Source organism: Cupressus sempervirens, chromosome 10 (genome assembly GCF_028749045.1).
Source record: "Cupressus sempervirens isolate cs-2001-9-10 chromosome 10, ASM2874904v1, whole genome shotgun sequence".
NCBI lineage: Eukaryota > Viridiplantae > Streptophyta > Pinopsida > Cupressales > Cupressaceae > Cupressus > Cupressus sempervirens.
The window spans coordinates 14,021,304-14,043,645 of NC_143127.1; the positions used below are offsets into that span (position 1 = coordinate 14,021,304).

Consider the following 22,342-nt stretch of genomic DNA (forward strand, 5'->3'; position numbering starts at 1 on the left):
AGCCCATTCCATACCTTCCCAGATAGCAATGATGTTGTCAAATATATATTTGGACTTGATGAAGCTAGTTTGCTCAGGCCGCACAATGAAAGGCAACATGTGCCTGGTCTTGAGAGAGAGCGCCTTGGCAATGATCTTATAAGACACATTCAGAAGGGTAATGAGCCTCCAATTGCATATGTCCTTAGGATCACTAGCTTTAGGTATGAAATGCTTCGAGATAGACTTTGTGTAGGTCAGGACCTATTTGTTCCCAGAGGTGTTTGTAAAATTCACAGGGAAAGCCATCACACCTAGGAGACTTGTCATCCGCCATGGAGTAAACTGCCTCTTTAAGATCTTTGAGGGAAAGAAGTTGCTCACAGAAAGCACATTGCTCAACCGCAAGGTTGTTTGGAGTAATAGAGACACTTTTTGAGAGCCTCCTCCTAAGCAACCGAATTTCCCTGCGAAGCAAAAACGTTCTCATAATGATGAACGAATGCTTGCAGGATGTCAGGGAGACTGGATAGAATAGTCGTTCCCTATTTGATCTTTTTAATCCCAACATTGGTATGACTAGCCCAGAGAGCCTAAAAGAACTCCTTCGAAGCTTTATCACCAACCTCCAACCAGTGGAGACGAGCCTTGATTTGAGCTCCATGGGTAGCATAGTTGTTAGCAATTTGCTTGTCATAGCGAAGCTTGGCAAGATGAATTTGCAAATCCACATCAAAGGGGTTGAAGGTGAGAGCCTCAGAGACTTTTTTGAGGGTGAGGGTTTTGGCTTCATAAGAGTGTTTCCTGAAAATTGCCAGTTGGTGCCCATAGATGTGCAAAAACCAAGCAGTTTTGCTAATGGCATCATTCCATCGTTGAATCCATCCCCGCTAGGATGGTGGACGTGGCTCCAAATTCCAGACATGTTGGATGTGGGAGATGGTGGAAGCATGCAATAGCACAGACGCGTTGAGGAAGAACTGAGACTTGGGCACCTTGGGGACAACTGTTTGCCAAGAAATGACAAAATAGATGGGATAGTGGTCGAATAACATCACATCTATCAGGGGAATGATAGGCAGATCTCGATCTTTAGAAAAAGAGAAAAAAGATTGCACAAAGATCATAGCACGATCGAGACGTTTTAAAATGCGGTCAAAGCCAGCTCGAAAGTTGGACCAAGTGTGCCAGACCCCACTATCCTGGCGGTGGTTTGTATTGGGATCAAAGAGGCCCAATTTATATCGCATGTAGTACCAGACTTCTCTTTCCCCAGCTGTCCACCGAAGGGGCAGAATGCCATCTTTGTCAGATGCTACTTCAACCATATTGAAGTTCCCACACATGACCCAAGTAGTAGGAGGCAAGTTGTTAGCTAGCCAAACCCACATCTGGGACCTTTCCACAACATCATTGGAGGCATAAACATTAATGACTCCAAAAGAATGATTGTGAATGGAAAACAAAAGCCAGATAATTCTATGCATGGGGTCAGAACCGTGTGAAATAATAGCAGAATGAAGGCGAGGTGACAGAAGAGTAACTACACCACCTCGGCTAGGTTCATGCTGAGAGGAAAACATAATGGCATCCTACCAAATGATGCAACACACAACAAAAAGCATGAAACCAGAAATCTTAACTTCTTGCAGGCAGAGAAAATCTAAATTACCAAGTCTATGACGGGTGTCCTGGACATAGAATTTTCTGGGGAGGTCTGAAAGACCTCGAACATTCCAGGAGAGGAAGTTCATGAGAACTCTTCCATATCATCCTCATCCTCAAGAGAGGAGTAGCTATTTTGTAAGAAGGTAGAAATCAGGTGGAAGTCAGACGAGAAATCCTCTGACCTAATAGCCTGTCGTTTCACTTCTGGTTTCTCCGCACGTCTAGAGGACTGCAAGAACGCCTTGTTGCTGATGACATGATGGAAGAAACTGCAGGAGGAGCACGAACCCCAACCAAGGCAGAAACCCTGGCAGCCGCCTTAATCCCCTGCGTACTAGTAGGGTTTGGAACCTACGAAACCCCCAGAATAGGCACTGTGGAAGCCACTTGTGTCCCCATGCTAGCTGGTGCGGACACTCCTGTGGGAATAGGAGGAACTGTGACGACCGCCGCATAAGACTGCTTGGGAGACAAGGGATTCAAGGGAACCTTGCCCTTGCGCCCAATAGTAACCCATTCTTCTTTTTTGCCTTCAGCCTGTTTCGCAGGCGCTTCTTTAGGCATGGGCTTGACCTTAGGCATAGCCAGAGGGCAATCCTTGATCTTGTGTTCCGCAGACTGGCACCTATAACATGTGTTAGGTAGATTCAAGTAAATCACCTTCTAGGAGAAGCTTTGAGCTCCAATCTGGATTTCCACAGAATCCTTGAGATCCTTGGAAAGATCAACTTCAACGCAAACGCGTCGCTGTGGGCGAGCATTAAAAAATTTCTCAGGCTCCTTGGTGACAACTTTGCCAAGGGTTTTGACAATGGACTCAATGAAAGGCCAGCATGGCAAGGGAAGACCTGGAAATTCGACCCACACAAGAACCCTAAGCTTTTTATCATCCGAGACTATGAAGTCTCGGGACCATTTTTGGAAAACAAGTAGAGAGGAACGCACAGACCAAGGTCTGTTGTTAAAGACCGCGTCTGCTTGTGACGGGTTAGCGAAGCGAAATAAAAAAAAAAAAAAAAACCTTTGATAAGGTTTTGCACAACATCAAGGCGGACTCCATGAGGAGTCCAACATTTGTTAACCCAGTCTCGGAGCATAGCTTCAGGAGGAGTCCTACCAACAAAATAACCTATCAAGGTATGTTGCTCTAACCAATCACAAGCAGCATCAAATTCTTGTAAAGGAAGGATAATGTCAGGATTACCTCGTGAAAGACCTTCGGGACAAACTTGCGCGGGTGTTTGTTTTGAGGCAGCGCCATGGCAGTCTGAAGCAGCAACATGAAAACCAAAAATAACTGGTTCACCACTGGTCGGAGCCATTATATCCTAACCTAAAAGCTCCCATAGTAATTGCGGTTTGACGAGTGGTGCCTACAGGAGGAAAGCTCAGAGGAAGACTCGTACACAAGAAAACATAAAGTTTGCATGAAGCAAGAAACCCTAGTAGAGCGAAAAACTCTTCTTGTTGTCACTAACAATTGAAGTTTGAAAAACAATGATTATAGATTTTTTAATTAATTACTGATTACAGTAAATAAGGTGCCGCATAGAGAATGGCGAACAAAATGGGCAAATAACGATGGAGACGGAAAAGCCAATTATATTTGGGAGGGGACAGAAAATAAAGCTGCAGGCTTTGGAGTGGGGAGGAATGAACGCAAATGCAGGCCTGCGTAGCGAATGCCCTGAGGGCAATAATGAGCGGGAGGTCGCAGTTTCGATCCCTGCCCCCCTGTCTAATAACAAAACACACATTGCACGTTCGATCAGGTAACGCTGTTCACGAGGAGTACGAACAATCCGTTCCTTCGCTGAGGGGAGAACTCCGTCGCCTATTCAAGCTTGTGCATCCTGATCTTTTTAATTCTCATCCACATGCACAGGTTGCTTCTTTCAACCAAACATATTGTTTCTTGTTCTTATTAGCTGATTATGATATTTGCCGAGGAATGGAAAGTAATCATGATTAAATTATCTGTATATGGATTTCAATTTTATGAAGTCGAGATTGGAAATTACAAGCTGAATGGTTGTGGTTTCAAACGACCTAGGATTTTAGTTCAACTGCTTTCCAGATTATAAATAACATAAAAACCTAGGTCTAATTAATCGTGCAATATTACACATAGAGTGCTGTGGTAGATTTAGCTCAACTTTTGCTCACACCCCTGATAGTCATGACTTCCCGGGAGGACAAAATTGCACAAAATCACTTCCTTGGCTTGACTTGGAGACTTGAAAATGTTGCCAGCTAAAGCCACTTAAGACCACTACTACCACTGCTAAGGCAAAAAGAGGGGGTCCCCATTTGCAATGGGGCGATGATGTGCAAACCTCACAACAATACTTTATTACCAAATTTAATTCAAGTAAAGTGAGCTTGGATTTGAGCATCACTGCTATCATAACTTTCAATAAGCTTGAGTTTGTGTTTGAGCTGTGTAACAAGCGACAGAAGCTGGTTATTGAAAGAATTGCACTCAAACTCGGAGGAGAGATCTATGAAAATCTCTGGTAGTGTTGCTGGTGTACCGTTTATGGATTCTTGCCACTTGCTTCCGGTAGTACCTCACAAAGGTGGTGGCGGGAGCAATTTAATCAATAAACCGCTCAATTTAGCTGTCAGAAAATGGATGTGGCTCAATGTTCCAAAAAACTGTGCAATGAGTTGGAGTGCTTTTTGGGAAAGAAGGAATGTATTTAAAGAGAACTATCACAGGGTTTTCTGAGGTTCACTATTTCAACCAACTGAAAAGTGATGGGAAAATGGTCAGAAAAGGCAATTTCAGGTGAATCTTCACTTAGCTGATTCTTTACCCACTGCCTACAACAAGATAGCAGGCAGAAACTAATAATATTTGTCTGAGTTAGGTAGAAGGTTTCCACTCTTCAAGGATGAGCTTGAACAGCATGTCCATTTTGGAGACAAGGAGGGGCATATACGTGTATGAGTTGATACCATTTTCTGCGTTTACAGTTTCATATTTGAGATTGCTTCTTAGACCCACTTATATGATGGTGTGGAAAGTGAAGGAACATGTTGGATCACATTACAAGCAAGAAAGTGGCAAGAACTTCGAGCGAGAATTGATAAAGTAAGCTAGGATCACAATATTGGCAGATGGTTGGTTATTTTCCATTGTTGTAACATGCATGTTTCTTTCATGGGAGTGGCTTGTAGCAAGTGAAATCAAGTGAGCTTGTAATGTCATCAATTGTAGTTTAAGCATCCTTACGAATTGTTTATAGTTTTCATTTGTTAGTAGAGCGATAGGGAACTAAAATCAAGTCAACTTGGACTATTATCCATTGTAGTTTAAGAATCTTTTCAAATCGTTTCGAGTTTTCATTTGTTAGTAGAGAACAATAGGGAACTAAATCCAACTTTATAGGCAAGCACGGGAAGTCCTCTTGTCAGAGGTGGGCATGGAACAGAAAATGCTCTTGGGAATAACAAGTGGGAATGAGAAATGACATGATTTTTGCGTACTTACAATTATTTCACCTTTAATATCTATTGCAATTTGGTTATCATAGGAAATTATAGTGTAATGCCCTCTCCTTAAATTTATTAGTATATTATTCCCTGTGAATCAATTTCTACAGGTAGCCAGTCTGTTGGGTATCTATCTTGGGCCCTTGGCATTAACAATCTCCCCAGCTGCAGTTCTTTATATTCTTTCTTAAAAACAATCCCCAACATGTTGGTAGGTTTATTTGGGAAGCTGTGCTTGTTTAAGGGAGATTAGATGTTAGTGACATGTTGGTTGTAAATAAAAAGGCATGAGAGGAGTTGCAATTTTTGTGGGAGATGGGTATAAAGAAAGTTCAAGCTAGGAGAATTGTTTCATCATTGAGTACATTTTAATCTGTTTATTTCTTTTATGTAGGGTGGACAATATCTTAACAATCCGAGGAAGAAACCTCTTAAGGCCTGAAAAATAAAGGATGAAAATCCTATTATTTTCCTTTCTACGTTTGTGGACAAAAAATGTTGGCTTAGGCAGATTAGAAAGTATTTACTGGAGCCACCCATTGTATTAAACTGCTGCAACAATACCATAGAATAGAATAAGTCTCGGCAGATTTCTGAGTATCCAAAGCAATTTAATAAATATAAATTTGACTGAAAATATTAAACCAGCAAGTTAAAAATCAGTATTTCTTATAAATAATTAAATAAATGATTGTGCACGTTTATAGTGTGTGCTAGGGATTGAGACTAAGGGAATTAAAAAGGGGATGTATAGTTGATATCAAAGCTGGATATTGTCAGCCTGTGAGATTCCCTCTGTCATGCCCCCTGGTTGCAGCAGCATTAGAACCCTAATCACAGCAGTCTAAAGCCCTAGATGCAGCAGTTACAAACCTAGTCGCAGATTTATAAGCATGAGTGATAACATATTGCAAGGGGCTGACCAAGATAATTAAGATTTGGAATGGTCAAATACAAAGAGGGGCCGACCACACTCATAACCTTTGTACACTTAATAAATAAATTTGCTTAAATTTCTAATAGACCAACCTCATGTTAGTGTTCTTAGAAGAAGAGACAACACTGTTAATGTTGGTTGAGCTGCCTCGGGAGCGCGGCCTTTGGTAAAGATTGAAAAAAAAATTTGTTTATAAGCCAAGCTGACTCTTAGAAAGATCACCTGCTTTAGTTGAAGGGGTGTTTGGAAGCTATAAAACAGTTTATGTGAAGGAATCAAGGGGATCGGCCCACATCATTTGGCAGAAGCAGAGCAGATCATTTAAAAGCAGAAATAGTAATGAAATAAATCAGAAAGGATGGAGGAAATGACATGTATGTTTTAATCAGAAATGATATCAACTAGAAAATAAGGCAGAAGCCTGAGATGATAGTTATCAACCGTGAAATTGTAAGTGGTATTTAATATGAAACAAAGAAAGGAGTAAGAAAGTGATAATTGGAAAATATTTATCAATTACAGAACTGATTTAGATCATGATTGAGGGGCTGACCTGATTAAGGTAGGTCATTAGCAATATTCAAATATTATTAGATTGCAACTCTTGCTAATGGTAAGGAGATGTTTCTGATGGCCATGACCCTATCCAATCAAAGATTTAAAAGGAAGGCATCAAGCAATTGGTCTTCGGAGAGAAATAAACAGCAAGTCAATCAATCTTAACTATCTGATTTGAGGGACTTAACTGAGTATTTGATTTCAGAATTACTAAGGGAAAATCAACAGACATAGGTGTCTGGTATGATGCATAATACAGAGAATTCTGTTCTGGCTGATTTGTTATCTTACCTTCCACTTGATAAGCAATAGGAATAATAAGCAGTTATGCTACTGTGGCTAATGCTTAATAGATATTAAAGATTTTTTAACACATGAACCATCTATTGGAAGGTGCAATAGAGCACACATGAGTGATTCAATTATTACAAGGTTTTGTTCAGGTAGAGCCACCCAGAGTGGGGCTAGGAGGTTGAATGGCAAGTGTTATTCTGTGCTCTTGGGATTGATGGAAATGAATAAGCTCGAAGTGCCTTCTATGATGTTCTAGGGGAATACATAATAAGGATGCAAGTAGCACCTAAGTTCCATTCAAGGAGAACCACCTCAAGTGGGGCCAATAGGATGAATGGCTGGTGTCATTCCGTGCTCTTGGGCTTAATGGAAAGGAATAAGCTTGAGGTACCTTACATGATTTTCCAAGGAACTCCATCAATGAAATTAGTAATTTCATACGATTGAGTTAATGTTCCTAAACCTAGTAGGTAAGGTCTATCCTTTGATTTGGAAACTGTTTCTAGTACAAAAGATATATTTTATGTATTATGCTTCAATAAATATCTAACATAACTACAAGGTCTCAACTAGGATCTGTATTGTTCCACACTTGCTAAATGATATCGCTAACTCTACTCTATTTCTTCTTTTGCTTGGAATTGTAATTTTAGGGCAAAAACTAGGGCATCAGAAAAGGGGACATTACAATTGGTATTAGAGCTTTGATCTTGTCAATCTACAAGGTAAAGATGAATCAATGAATGCATTCTAGTCACAAAGAGGGATCTAACGATACATGTATGCTTTGTGTCTAAATATATATTCACATGTATGCTTTGTGTCTAAATATATATTCATATGTATGCTTCGCATTTTCATGTGTATGCTGTGTGTTTGGTTTATACCTAATGTGTTAAGCATGCCTACTCCATGAATACCTATGATTATTGTAAAAATATTCCTATCATCATGAGATTTCTATTTTTGGTGAACCAAAACATATATGAATTTATTTAGGAAGGAGCATTGCAATTAAGGTCATTTGTGTGAGTCATGCTTCTCATTCTTATCTCAATATATGGGATGTTTGCCTTTGCCTTGTTTGGAAGAGATCCATAAGACCAACCAAAACAGTTTTGTATGATTATAATTGATGAGAGAAAACTTGTCTTATAATTACAAACTTTGCAAATTCCAATCATTGTTCAAGATAACTCACATTGAATTAAAGACAAAGATATATGCCTTGAGATAATATTAGGGGTACGCAACCTAAGCCAATTATATCACAAAGAGGATCAAAGGGAGGGTTAGGGATCCTCATTTGGAAAGGATTTGGTTAAAACAATCACTGCTTGAGGACAAGCAATTTTGGGAAGGGTGGATTATCATGCTCTATGGCTGGTGCAGTAATAGAACCCTTTTGCAATATACTAGATTTTTGGACACAACAATTCTAAACCTAGGTACAAATTTATAAGCGCGCGTGATTAAATAATGCTAAGTTGCAAGGGTACCTCTCCCACCCCCGGACCTACAAAAGTTTGAACCGGGTCGAAGTTCGGGTCCGGTTCGAACTTGCTTTGACCAGGGTTCCATTTTTTGCTTGCTGATTTGATCTGGTTTGAACTTGGGTGAACCGGGCCAAAAAAATAGAACCAAGTTTGAACCCAGTTGGAACCACATGCTTTTTGGGCTCCATGGATGGCAAATTAGTGTTTTTTTTGCAAAATTTAGTAAGTTGTTGGCATCCACAACTCTAAAAGGTTGTTACGAAATGCTTTTGATGGCCTCTCATTGTTGCTGCTGCTGATCCCATTGGCCTTAGCTCTATTGCTGAGTCAACTAATGCTTGAGAAGAAGAAAATGAAGAAGGAGAAGAAGATGAATATAAAGAAGATAAAGATTGAAGAACGTAGAATATTAATAGAATTTTATTCCATTAGTTGAACAATGAATGTGAAACAATGATACTTGGACTCGATGCTACAATTTATTTTTAATGTTTTGAATCTTTGATGTTGAACTATATGATGGTATGAGCACTATGACTATATGATGGTAAGATCACTATGATTACAAGTTTATGGTGTTTTTGTTATTTAAATGTGTTTATGCTACTATGCTACATTCTTAATTTAACTCATACTTCATAAATATGTATATATACATATTATTTTTAATAATTTTTATATGTTTTGTACTAATGAACCCAAATGAACCCAAACCCCTTTCCAAAATTTTGACAAACTTGCAAACTGGTTCTTGAACTTTGAACTTGAAACCGAACTTGAACCGGTAACTTAGAAATAATGCAAGGGCAGCCAGGATAAAACATAATTAAGATTTGGAGTGGTCAATTACAAGGAGTGCCAATCTTGCTCATACATCTTGTTTAGTTTTATAAATAATTGTGCATTAAATTCTTATACGACGACCCCATGTAGTGTCTTTGAGCAAAACTATTTGTTAGTTTTAGGAACATAAATGTACGTAATCAGAAAGAAAGTAATACATAGGACAATGAACACATTGTTTATCCTGGGAAAGCCCTCATACTCGAGGGATAAAAAGCCAATCACAAAAATCAATTAATTAATGATAAACAAGTGTCTAATTTACAATACAAATTAAAGCAATAATGATTTCTTCTCCGAATCTGTAGACACTTAACAAAGAATACTCTAACAAAAATATTGAACCACAAATGATCATCACAACAAGGAACATAAGAAAACGGTAACCCCTAAAGATTTAAATGTCATCTAGTATAATGAGTATATCTTTGACTTGAAGAGTCTGTCGTAACACTTGAAGAGTCTGTAAAGCCAACTGAAGAGATTGTTGTCACCAGGACAAAGACTCTTCATTGTCTTTAAGTGCCCATTGAAAAAAGGAAACCACTAATGATGAACTAGAAACATGTGATCAATAGTTATAAAGAGAGATGACTATCACAAAAATTGGGAGAAAGATATCTCCCAAAGCTATATTCCAACACTCGCTCTTAGTTAGAGAGGTATCCATCCAAATATCCATGTCATGGAATGTCTCAACATGACACCTGTAATGGCTACACCCATTTGTGGAAAAGATTTATATCATGGAATCATTCAACATGACATCCACCATGGCTACTCCAATGTGTGGAAATAAACATATACGCAAGCTCACATCACAAGTCACTCATCTGATGTCGTCATGGAATCTCTTAGCATGACGTCCAACATGACTATTCACATGTGTGGAAAGAAGCAAATATTGCCCATTATTCAAATCACTCAATGCAATGTTATCATGAAATCTCTCGACATGGCATCCACCATGGCTACTCCCATGTGTGAAAAGGACACATCTCTCAAAGGTTTTCACCTCATATTTCTCTATCTTAGACAAATATGCATTAAAAGGGTGTTCACCTCATATTTCTCTCTCACAGGAAAAATATACACTACAAGGGCTTTCACATTATGTTTATCTCACAAAGAAATATACATTAGAAGGGCTTTCACCTCATATTTCTCTCTTACAGAAAATTATAGATCACAACAAATCTTCATGATGGTGTCTCCCTTTGAAGCTCCAAGCACTTGCATTAACCTCTTGACCACAATTTCATTTCGTCCTTTTAGAAGAGACCGATCACAGGACAATTTGAATAGGTTATTCTTCTACAAGAAATCTCTAGTTACGTGCCACCAACTCATTCCTATGACAACGAGCTGTGTTTTCATTCTTCAACTTGCATGACTTCCTCATAGGATGCATCAAGCTTTTACTCCCTTGAATGCAATCTCTCATCATCCTTATTTTTCTCGTTCCATCCTGGAAGCATTTTAGAGAAATTACTAATAGTTCTTAGGATCAACCTAACCTGAAGAGAAATACCAATGCTATTGTTAAAGTTTGTAGCTGCGATAGAGATCTTTATCTCTCGAAATCTGGACATTTTTACTGTTATTGTCATCTTCAGCTGAAAAGGTCATTTAAGTTTAATTTGTAATATTAAATGTAATTAACATGTGTCACTCACATGCATTGAGGTATGAATATTCGAAGAGATAATTAATTATAGGAGTTATGGGTATATCAAGAGACCTTCGATTATAATGTGAAGAGTCTCCTATTGTTATATATTTGCATCAAGCAAAAGATATTGTACACTTGAACATTTCATTATCAATAAAGATATATTTTTGTTGCGTGGTTGGGTTTTTTCCTTCCTTTTTAAAGGGTTTTCCCAGGATATTTCTGGTGTTTATTAGTTCGCTCTTGCCTTCTTATTGTTGTTTTATCTCCATTGATTTCTGGACTCTAGATTTAACATGGTATCAGAGCAAGGTTAGATAGTAGCAATTTTCTAAGTTAAGTCTACATATGAAATGGGTCTTCATCATTCTCTATGACCCTCAAAATAGTTTTTTGTATGAGATTGCAGAGATATCAAGACTTCAATAATTTGTTTTGAGTGTTTGAGCTATGTTTTATCATTGGTCATATTTATTTATTTATTTTCTAGATATGGCTTTGAATCGCGACAAAAATGATATGTTGGATGATGATCCTTCAAAACAAAGTAATTGTGCTAGACTCAAGGCTATTATGAAGCCCGTGTCTAACCTTTTTTTCTCTGTGTTTTGGCACCTGTCCTATTGATACGGAGGAGTGATCCATATCATCATTTATGTTTCTTGTTTGGAAGTTTTTTCATCATATGCCATTTTTTCTTGGACACTGTCGTTTTCTCTCTTATTGAAACTGGCAAAGTCGCTTTATCCTTATGGTATCTCCAATTTATTAAAGTCATTTCATTCTATGGGAATTTTCTTGTGGCATCTTTGCATCGATATTTTTTTTGTGGCTCTTTGGTGTAGCGGCAGGGTGTTTCATAGAGTGTTATTGCTGGAATTATGACCTAGCACCATTAGTATGATGGCATATTCTTTTTATGTCTCACCTACCATGTTTCATCTTTGGTCTCCTCCTATCGTCTGTCCTCTTTATGTGCTTTAGTTCTTTGAATTATCGGGTGCGATATATACAAATATCTTTTGTCACTTGTGTGATATAGAGAGAATTTTTTTTCTATATATTTTTGGTTGCATATCGTGTGTAGGATATTCGACTTTGTAGAGTCCTTTACGGTGATTTTTTTTCTTTTTGATGAGACCTCTGTGTTGTGAAATCTTAATGTATAAATGATGTATATAGTAGAGTCACATTCTATTTGAGTAGTAATGGCATGAGAAGTTTGTAATGGTGGGCTGTAAAAGTATCATCGTGATTGACAAGAGACGTCTCGTGGATCAATATTCTACTTGCTTCGCTAGGTTCCAAATTAAATATTGGATCGAGTGTGGATGTTGGACCTCTACCATTTCAAGTCACCGATTTTTTAAAAAGGATAAATCATCTTTTCGGGTGATGCTTTGTCAGATCCAAAAGCATAACCATGGGGTATCTCCGATTGTGATGGATAGAAATCATGTAAACATAGGTAGTCACTAGCATCATCTCAGATCGCCCAGATCAAATTCCATTTCCCCCTTGAGAGAGGAGTAGGTAGATTTGCTGAAAATGCCTAGTTTATGTCAAGCTCTAGATCGGCTTTTGTGCCTGCAAATGCTGCATTTGTCGATGGGATTGCAACCAAGGACATACACATTAATACCTTCATCAATCTCTCGATTAGGATTTTTCTCCCAAAGTCATCTCTACCTCTAAGATAGGCATCCAATCCCCCTCCATCTGGTTTATTTGGAAATTCAATGAAAGATGCAGATGGAACAGAGGAATTCAATTGTAGTATAAACCACAATAGGAGAAGCAACTATGCGGGGGCAATTGAAATCACGCCGCGAGGGAATCAACAACATCGGGAGGAGCAACTATGGCAGCACTGGTGATAAAGAAAGGGGTTTCACGCCACTCACCAATGGGGATGAGGCAGCAATTTCATAGCTGAGGGTTTGTGGCTGGAAGCAAGGATTTTGCTTCCAATGATTTCTTTTGCCGTAGAATGGTTAAACTGTTGGATGCAATAGTTATTGCTGTAGGATATAGGCTTGCTCTAGAGAACAAGTATCCAACACTCTTTGAAGATGGTTTTGAGGCTGTCAAGTGGTTGGCTAAACAGGCTAATCTCGTCGAATGCAACAAGTCTCTTATGCATGCCCCTAAGGGTCCTTACAAAGGAGATGGACATTGCCAAATTGTTGACGGTTTTTGGAGCCTCTGTTGTAGAGCCATGGCTAGCAGCTCTTGGAGATTCTTCTAGGAACGACAAGCTGGGTGCAATTGTAGTATTCGAAGGTTATGTCGCCTCTGTGCAGGAAATATGAGATAAGTATAATGGTCACTATGGTACACGGGTACTTGGGAGTACTATATGCATTATTTCTATATACAGTCCTATATATAAACACTGGTTTTGATTCTGCGTGTTAAAGAAACTACGATACATCATATAAGTATTATGAGTAAAATCTTTTTATTTTTGGAAAAGCATTTAAATCTATGAATTTTTTAATCTCTCTTTGCAGGATGCAACAACACAAGGATTATAACTCCAGAGGGAGATATTGAGGTTGAGAGGGAGTACTTATGGAATCCCCATCACTCTCATAGATGCTTGTGATGCTTGTGGTATTTATAAAATTTGAGACTTAACTGGAATTAAGTCTTAGTTTGTTATTGCCTATTTTATTCTTGTGTGAATAAATGAAATTGTAAGATCAGCTATGATAACTCTTTCACTATGCGATAGCGAACATCATGTTGAGAGAGTCCATGATGTCATCATGTTTAGAGAGTTCACAAACATCATGTTGAGAGAGTCCACGATGTCATCATGTTGAGAGATTCCGTGATGGGAGTTAGATGTCATGTTGAGAGATTCCATGATAGTTCACATTGAGAGAATCCGTGATTAAAGACTTAGCTGTGAACTTCTTACAAATCTTTTCATGTTGAGTGATTCCATGAATATGAGTAATTGTTACAGGTTTTCATGTTGAGAAACTCCATGAATTATGTTTTGAATTCGTATGATCAGAATTTATCATTGACATTTTTTTTTTGGTTTCAATTTTGTGTGATTGTTCAGCTAAAAGATCTCTCTTTTGCTAAGAGGGAGTGTTAAAGTTTGTAGCTGCAATAGAGATCTTTATCTCTCAAAATCTGCATCTTCAGCTGAAAAGGTCATTTAAGTTTAATTTGTAATATTAAATGTAATTGACATGTGTCATTCACATGGATTGAGGCATGAATATCCGAAGAGTTATAATTAATTATAGGAGTTATGGGTATATCAAGAGAACTTTGGTTATGATGTGAAGAGTCTCTTCTATTGTTATATATTTGCATCAAGCAAAAAATATTGTACACTTGGAACATTTCATTATCAATAAAGATATATTTTTGTTGTGTGGCCGGGTTTTTTCCTTCCTTTTCGAAGGGTTTTCCCAGGATATTTCTGGTGTTTATTAGTTCAGTTTTGGCTTCTTCTTATTGTTGTTTTATCTCCATTGATTTCTGGGCTCTAGATTTAACAGCTATAAGCATACATGATTCAGTATTCTAATGTATGGGTTAATAACTACATAAATGATTTATTTTCTAATCTTCCTCACAATCCATCAGTTGTTTTTTCCTGATCTTTGCACCTAAAGATTGAGATCTCTAGATATGCCCAGAATAGGAACAACAAAAAGTATGTTGAGATGGTGAATGCACCAACAACAAAATTCCACAACAATCAGCTCCTCTGCTAAACTCATTACTGCATCCTGCTCTTTCTCTATTCACAGTTCTAAACTGCACACTCAATCCTCAAACTCAACAATTTTTAAAAGCCAAATGAAGCTGCAGATCAGAATATCATTAAGATAGCTCCTCTGAATATCTGAACCATTCCAAACTGATCTCCTCTCTATGCATTTCTTTATCAAATGCACTTTCAAACTGAAGAATCACATTACAAAAATAAAATGGCACTTACAAACTACCCTCAAGCCGCACAAGTTTTACTGATTGTTTCACAAACTTATCCACCCACAACACCAGAGACAGAAAAACACTTGTGCTAGAAAAAAAAGTACCCTGTTTTACTCTGAAACAACTCGAAAATTTGCTAAAAAACACCGACACCTTGTCTATTCAATTTCTCAGAATAAAAAATGGTTTAATTGCAGATAATAAAACACACAGTCATAGCAGTTAGCACTCAGAAAAAGAAAAAATCATCAGCTGGTCTCCCTAAACTCCACTCAATATTTGCTTGACAGTCTGAGTCACAAGCCACAGGAGCATTACTCCAACCCATTGCCAACAACATAGGCAGGAACACCCACCAACATTTGATACATACTTCAAGATTTTATTGACAGCTCATAGGCAATCTGCTTTGCTTGAATCTCTAACACAAACTCTAATACCATGTAAGTTTTTAGGAACAGAAATGTAAGCAATCAGAAAGAAGCAATATGTAAGACAATGAATGCACTATTTACTTTAGGATAACCCTCGTACTCGAGGGAGTAAAACCCATGAGGCTGATTTACATTACAAACTGCAGTAATAATGATTTCTCCTTTGAATCTGCAGACACTCAACAAAGAATACCCTAAACAAGGATATTGATGTTAGCATAAATGCTGATGGTATTCCTATGGGGGAGTATCCTAGCAGTGTTGGAGACGTAGATTCAGATGTTGTGTGTTGCATTCATGACAGAGTTTGTCATTGATGACAACATATTGGTTATTGTGTGAAGACTGGTAGAGCGGTAGACAGAGTTTGGCATCACGCAGTTCGAGGATTGAAGATTAGCTTATGTGCAGTTGAAGAGATGTTCTATAGAGTGTCTAGATGCCATTGTAAAGAGCATGTATGGAAACATGAAGGCTGGATAGAGTTATGATGGATTTGGTAAAGACAACATTCAGACAGTGTTTCTTGAAAGAGGGTACCGTTGTTTGGATTGTATCTCCTAACAGATATGGAATTTCGTTAAGAGGACTTGGATAGAGGTTGAAGACATGTTGAAGATACTATGGATAATCACACACATCTAGAAGAGCAACAAGTACAAAGTTATGAAGACTGTCAGCTGATAGATTGTTTGTAATTATGAAAAGATGTAATGTTGTAATGTAACGTGTAAATGCCATATCTTAAGTTGGTCCTATATTATTATTGAAAATTGAGAAAGCCTCAAGGTGGACTCAATAATTTGTTTTAGGACTTGGTATAAAGGAAAGATGTTTTCCTTGGTTGTAATCATCTAGTGCAGATATTGTGTAATCAATGAGATATTGTATTGTGCGAACTTACATGCGAACATGTTTTGGATCAGAGAATTGATTGGTGCAGTTGAGGCATGATGAGCTTACAAGGAGCTGTATTTGGTAAGAGAAGTTGCTTTTGGACAGTTGTTGATGTACATTTTTATTATTCAGTGAGGATAGTATTGAAGCTATTTTGACAGTGGGTCCTTTTGTCTTCCTATCAATTCCTAACATGGTTGGAATCTCTTAATCGGGGCTCATATATACTGAATGTATTTCATTGACTCTTAACAGGGTCCATCCTTTCGCAAGGAACTTTTATATTAGTACATCATCTTGTGGGTACATCCCCATCGGGGTTTTCCCTTTGATCAAGGGTTTCCCTAGATAACAAATGTGGTGTTATTGTGTATGGTTATCTTTTTGTGGTTGTTGCATCCACTGTTTACATTTTTCAGAATTAATAACGATATTGAGAGTTGTTTTAATTGCATAACTGATTCACCCCACCCCCTCCCCTCTTAGTTATCTTGGTGGACGTTATTTTCTAACAATTGGTATTAGGGCCTCAGGTCCTTGAAGGAAAAACTTAACAACTTAAGGAGATCTATAGCCTATTCCAAGAAAGAAAGTTTGAAGTTTGATGGAGTTAACTATGACAATTGGAAGGAAAATATGAAGACACAGTTGCTATGAAGATTGTTGTTGGTTGATTACTAAAAGTCAACAGATTGTGATTGAAGAAGACAAGCTTGAAGGTTGTGATGAAGCTCAGAAAGATGTATTCATGTTCAATATGCTTGTTAGAGAAGCACTATTATCAGCTCTTCCTAAAACTGAATTTGCTTAGGTTAAATCTTTAAGATTAGCTCGTGAAATTTGGAAAGCTTTGCAAAGTACGTTTGAAGGTGATAATCATGCTCAGAAGGTTAGATATTACAAAATTGGATATGCTTATATCAAGATGCTAAAATGATGGAAGATGAATTTGTAAGAAGTTACTTTGGTAGAATAGTAGAAATTGTTGGAGGAATTAAAACTTGTGGAGGAGAGAAATTTGAAGATGAGGCTATATGGCATAAACAAAATCTAGACTTACAATGAATTTCCCCACTTATTTTGATCAAATTTCAAACTTACAATGAATTTCCCCACTATTTTGATCAAAATCTAGACTTACTATGAATTTCCCCACTTATTTTGATCCAAATCTGAATTTGTAATGAATTTCCCCTTTTATCCAGATATGGGTCAATTTCCCTATAACTAGAATTCGGAGACAAGATGAATTTTTGAAGAGTCCACACATGAGGCAAATGTCCCTTGGTTCTGTACTCGGCCAAATTTTGGAGGTTGAAGTTGGGAATTATCCACACATGGGTCATTTTTCCCTCGAGTGATTTTGGAAATGGATTTTTTTTAAAAGTGTGGAAGATGATTCTCTGGGCTTGAGTTCAATTTCTCCTTTAAGAGGTAAACAGCAAGCCAAGACTCCTTTGAAAGGCTGCCTGCTGTCGTAGAAAGCCATGAATATCTATGAAGACAACAGCAAGGCGGCGAAGGCAATTATCCAAGGGCTGAATGTGAAGGTTTACCAAAGCCTATGGAGGCTGAAAGTTAGATGAAGAAAAGTATTAGCCATGACAAGAGGTCTGATATAGTTGCAAGCTTGAGGTAAGTCGTATGTGCAGATCTAAATCTGAAGCAATGCCCAATGGATATTGATCTCCCATGGATATTGATTTCTTGCCAAAATCATCATGATTCCTTCTACTTCACAAAATTTCCACCATGATTGCAGACCTAAGGAGTATATTCTCTGAGACTTTGGAAGCCATTAAAAGAGTGAAAGTAAGGTTTATTCTGACCTGAATCTGCAATATACCTGGAGTTGGACGGATGATTTTTTTTTGAAAAATCATACTAATTTTCTTAGTGATCGAGGCTGCCAATACATTCCATCCAGATTGATCTCCATCATTTGGCACCATTTTGCATTCATCCCAAGGTTGAATCAGAGGTGTATATAGGTCCAAATCTGAATAATTTTCAGATGGGTGATTTATTTATGAAGATCATATAAAACAATTTTTGAGCCGAGTCAGCCAATCTTGTTTGCAATATTTTCCTTGATGAAAAACTCACCATTTGCAATTGATTCCAGCTACTAGGGGGTTAAGGTAAGGCTGCCATGAGCTAAATTCTGAAAACTATTTCTGAGGTTTGTATTTTTTGTCAAATCTGGGTTACATATTTTAATTGCAGTCTGATCCTAACCATATTGCAGACTTGTTGGGCAACATTTAGGGGTCATTTTGCAACCTTTCTAAAGTCTGAAGACACAAGTTTCAGACGCAAGTCTGCAGACTTCTATAACAGGGGTGATTTTTGTTAAAATCCATATAATTTTCCATCTTGACCAATCATCGTAAGTGTCAGTGCTGAGTGTTAAGAGGGTTTCCTTGCATCGACACACCAACTTTAAAGGTCAAAATCATCTAGAAGTAGGTGAGTTTCAGACCTGTCTTCATAAGTAAAAACATTTCAAAATGATTGAAAGCTAGTTTGCTACCATGTTTGATTTGCATTTTGATTCCTAATCTGTTTTGATGACTCAAATTATGCTTGGAAAAGAATTTGATCAAGTATCAGGACTGATTTAAGGGCGTCTTCAGTTTTCAAATGGACAATGGGGTAATTATAATGCTTTATGAACTCATGAGTATCATTCAAGGTTCACAAATTGATCCATGGACATATGAAGTAACAAATTTCATGAGATGTTAGGACTAATACTGCATTTAATTTTCAGATTTGTCCTCAGAAAGTCTTAAGTTTGTCTTTATGGAAAAAGATGAATTCTGACCATGGTTGGTTGGAATTTTGATTCATAATTTGCATTTAAATCCATGGATCATGATTTCTGATGAACTTAATGGGATGGGATGTTAGGACTGATTTTGTATTGTCTTCAGACTTGCTATGAACTGTCCTTGGAAAAAACAGGAGTCTTTAGGGTCTGATTTTGTCATTCTGATGGCTAACCTTGATCATTTTATTGTCCCAAGATTCTCCTCCAAATGCTTGTTCAATTTACAACCTTCTTTGGATAGAATTTTTTTTTTCATTGCATTGAAATTAAAGGACGAATTTGAGGATTTAAAGGTCCAAAAATTTAATATTATGATTAAGTTCCTAAAGTGCCATACTGACTTCAAGCTTTGTGCGAGGAATCATGTTCAAATCAAAGGCAGGGATAGTCACAAGGAAATAAATAAAGGAAGATGGAAGACAAGTTCAGCTCAAAACCTAGGATAGCTAGCGTAAAGCGATTGAGATCAAAGTACAACACTTCAAGATAATGCACTTCAAAGCTGGGACAAAGGAAAGAAAATTCAAGGATTGAGATGAAGGAATCATCCCAAGATCTAGCCTTCATTAAGTAGGAACATGGGATGAGTACAGAATTAAAGGAGTTAATGAACAAGTTCAAGGATTCAGTTCATGGACATTCATGTGTCCCTATGCAAGTCAGCTTTTGCCCAAATAAATGCTTGAAGAATAAGGACTACCTTACAAGAAGATCAACTTGTCCCTATTTACACCAGTTTTCTCCAAACAAGTGCACCAAGGATTGTTCAATGATGATCCTAACACCAAAATGAGCTTAGGAACATAAGGACAACTTTGAGGTCGAGAGCAAAGAAGAACTCAAGGATAGGATTCCCATCAAGGGATTCCGGTGATGATCAAGTCATACAAGGAAATGAACTAAGGAAGGTTTAATATGACAAGGAAGATGTCAATGTGTTCAAGTGATTGCCTTAAGGATCAAATCCCAAGATGAAAAGACAAAGAAGAATTCCAAACAATGAAGGTGGAAATACAAAGGATTCAAGTATTACAAAGTCAAGACATCCAAGAGAAAGAAGTCAAAGAACGAGAAAGAATTCCTAAGGATAAGGAATTGGAATTAAGATAAAGATTGCAAGAGGAAAAGGCATCTGTGTTCAAAATGGTGAATTGTATGATGACTAGGCGGCCTCCATGCTTCGTATTAGTACTTAAGCTATTGAATTTTCTCATTGATTCATTTTGTGGTGCTTTATTTCTATTGACTATTTTTGGTTGCCCTAATTAGGTTTTGTAATGGATTAATTTGAGCCATTGATTTCAAATCAATTTTGGCTGTCCATTCTAATTGGGGCTCATATATAAACCCCATCCTCTCATTTGTGAAGGATTTTGTTTGAGAATTGTTTCTAATATAATGGCAAATTTTCTTTGCTTTTCATTATCATGTCTTCTTTGGTGAATTGTTGTCATTAAGTTTGCATTATTGCATGGTGATCTACATCCCTCATTTAGATTAAATTTCATTTCAAGTTGTTAGAATAGAATTTGTTTGTAGGTAATTTAGTTTGGTTATGAAAGTAACTGTGGATGTTCACTTGCTTGATTTGAACAAATTTGGGCCACTAGCCTCTTGCTGATTGTAAGTGTGCCTTGTGTGGTTACTCGATGAAATGAAAGTACTTAACTTCAATTGGTATTGAATCTTTAGTTTGCATCTATTTGATGGGATTTAAGAGGAGGTTGATTTGAAACCATTTGAGTGTCCCTTAGAAGCTTGCACTAGGTAGGTGGAGTCGTTGAATAAGCTACATCTATTAGAGTCCAACTTCATTTATACTTCCTTCCATTCCTATTTAGAAGTAGAGTTTGAGTTCAAGTTGAAATAAAAGTTAGAAAGTCAAAGTATATTTGCATTTGCACATTGGAAAGCCAAATCTTTAGAAATCTGATAAGTCTTAGTGAAGAGTGTAAGCCCCCTTAATGATCCAACAAATTTGATCATTTCAATTGAGTAAGTGTCCACAATTGAATGAACCTTGAAGTCATTTAATGAACTTACCTTGCAAGCCTGGCATATGACGTGACTTTATATCAAAAGAGGATTGAGTTGGTGTTTTGTCTTGAAACATTGAGTATTTGATTCTGCATGTTGTAGTGGATAAAACTCACATCAATGCCTCCTAGCGACATCTTTTTCAAGCCCATCATTGAAGGGCATGTGAGCCAATGGTTACTTCTACTGCAAGATTCCCAATAATCGCAAAGCTAGGGAAAAACCATATTATCGTCGATCAGTTATTCGGGATCAAATTGAGCAAGCCAGCTAAAGGGGCAAATAAAGACTTCACAATTGTGCATTGCTTCCAAATCATAGCATTATCGCTATGGTATGAAAGCAGTAGAGAATACTTGTCCACCTTGACCTTTTGACAAAGATGCCACCAAGAGAAAGGAATAAGTTAGCACTAAAAATCTGAACTTTTCAGCTTATTAATGGGTTGCTCTACAAAATGGGGCTCGACTACGTATTATGGCAATGCATTATGCATGAAGAGATTCTAGGGGTATTGAAGGAAGTTCATGAGGACTTGGTTGACGACCATGTGGGACTAGACACCAATGTACACAAGGTCTTACTACCATGATAATTGTTGCCGACAATGCATACTCATGCCCAAGAGTAGGTAGGAGGATGTGACACATGTCAAAGGGCACTTGGTTTAATGCAAAGTCCATGGCGTAAGCACCTAGATGGTGTTAGGAAATCATTGAAGCTTGATTGCATGTCACTCTTCCCTTCATAGCCCCAAGAATTGTTTGAAAGGTGGGGTTTAAACTTTTTTAGTCCAGTGAAGGTTACTCAGGCACACAAATGCAGATACATTGTGGTAGGGACATAGTAACTCATTGAGTGGATGGAGGCGAGAGCACTATCGAACAATATTGCCATCAGTATGTTAAGATTCATCTATGAGCAGATTGTCACAAGGTACGAAATCCCAATTTAGATTAATTGTGATCAAGGCTTACATTTTATGAATCGTGTTATTCAACTCATAGAAGCGAAAATTGTTTTGGGAAAAAATTGACAAACCAAAAAGATTTTTTGAAAAAAATGGGATAAAATTGGGAAAAAATCAGATTTGCAAAAAAGGTAAAAACTTGAAGTAAGATAATTATTTTTTATTATATTTTTTAAATAAGGGGCAGTTCCACATCGTAGATTTATTGAGACTAAATAAATTATAGAGTTAAGCTAGTAGATTGTACAAAATAAATTATT

At 37.5% G+C, this 22,342-nt stretch overlaps 1 protein-coding gene and 1 pseudogene across 1 annotated transcript in view; both read left to right on the forward strand.

Annotated features, from left to right (window-relative positions):
* Positions 1–3,200: 3,200 nt before the first annotated feature.
* Positions 3,201–22,342, forward strand: part of LOC149532323 (uncharacterized) — a 56,372-nt gene continuing 37,230 nt past the window's right edge. The window contains exon 1 of the mRNA XM_089804949.1: positions 3,201–3,532. Within this exon, the coding sequence (XP_089661075.1) occupies positions 3,311–3,532 (222 nt within the window). The 5' untranslated portion in view covers positions 3,201–3,310. The remainder of the gene's footprint in view (positions 3,533–22,342) is intronic.
* Positions 12,505–13,257, forward strand: LOC149532324 (putative carboxylesterase 16 pseudogene; annotated as a pseudogene).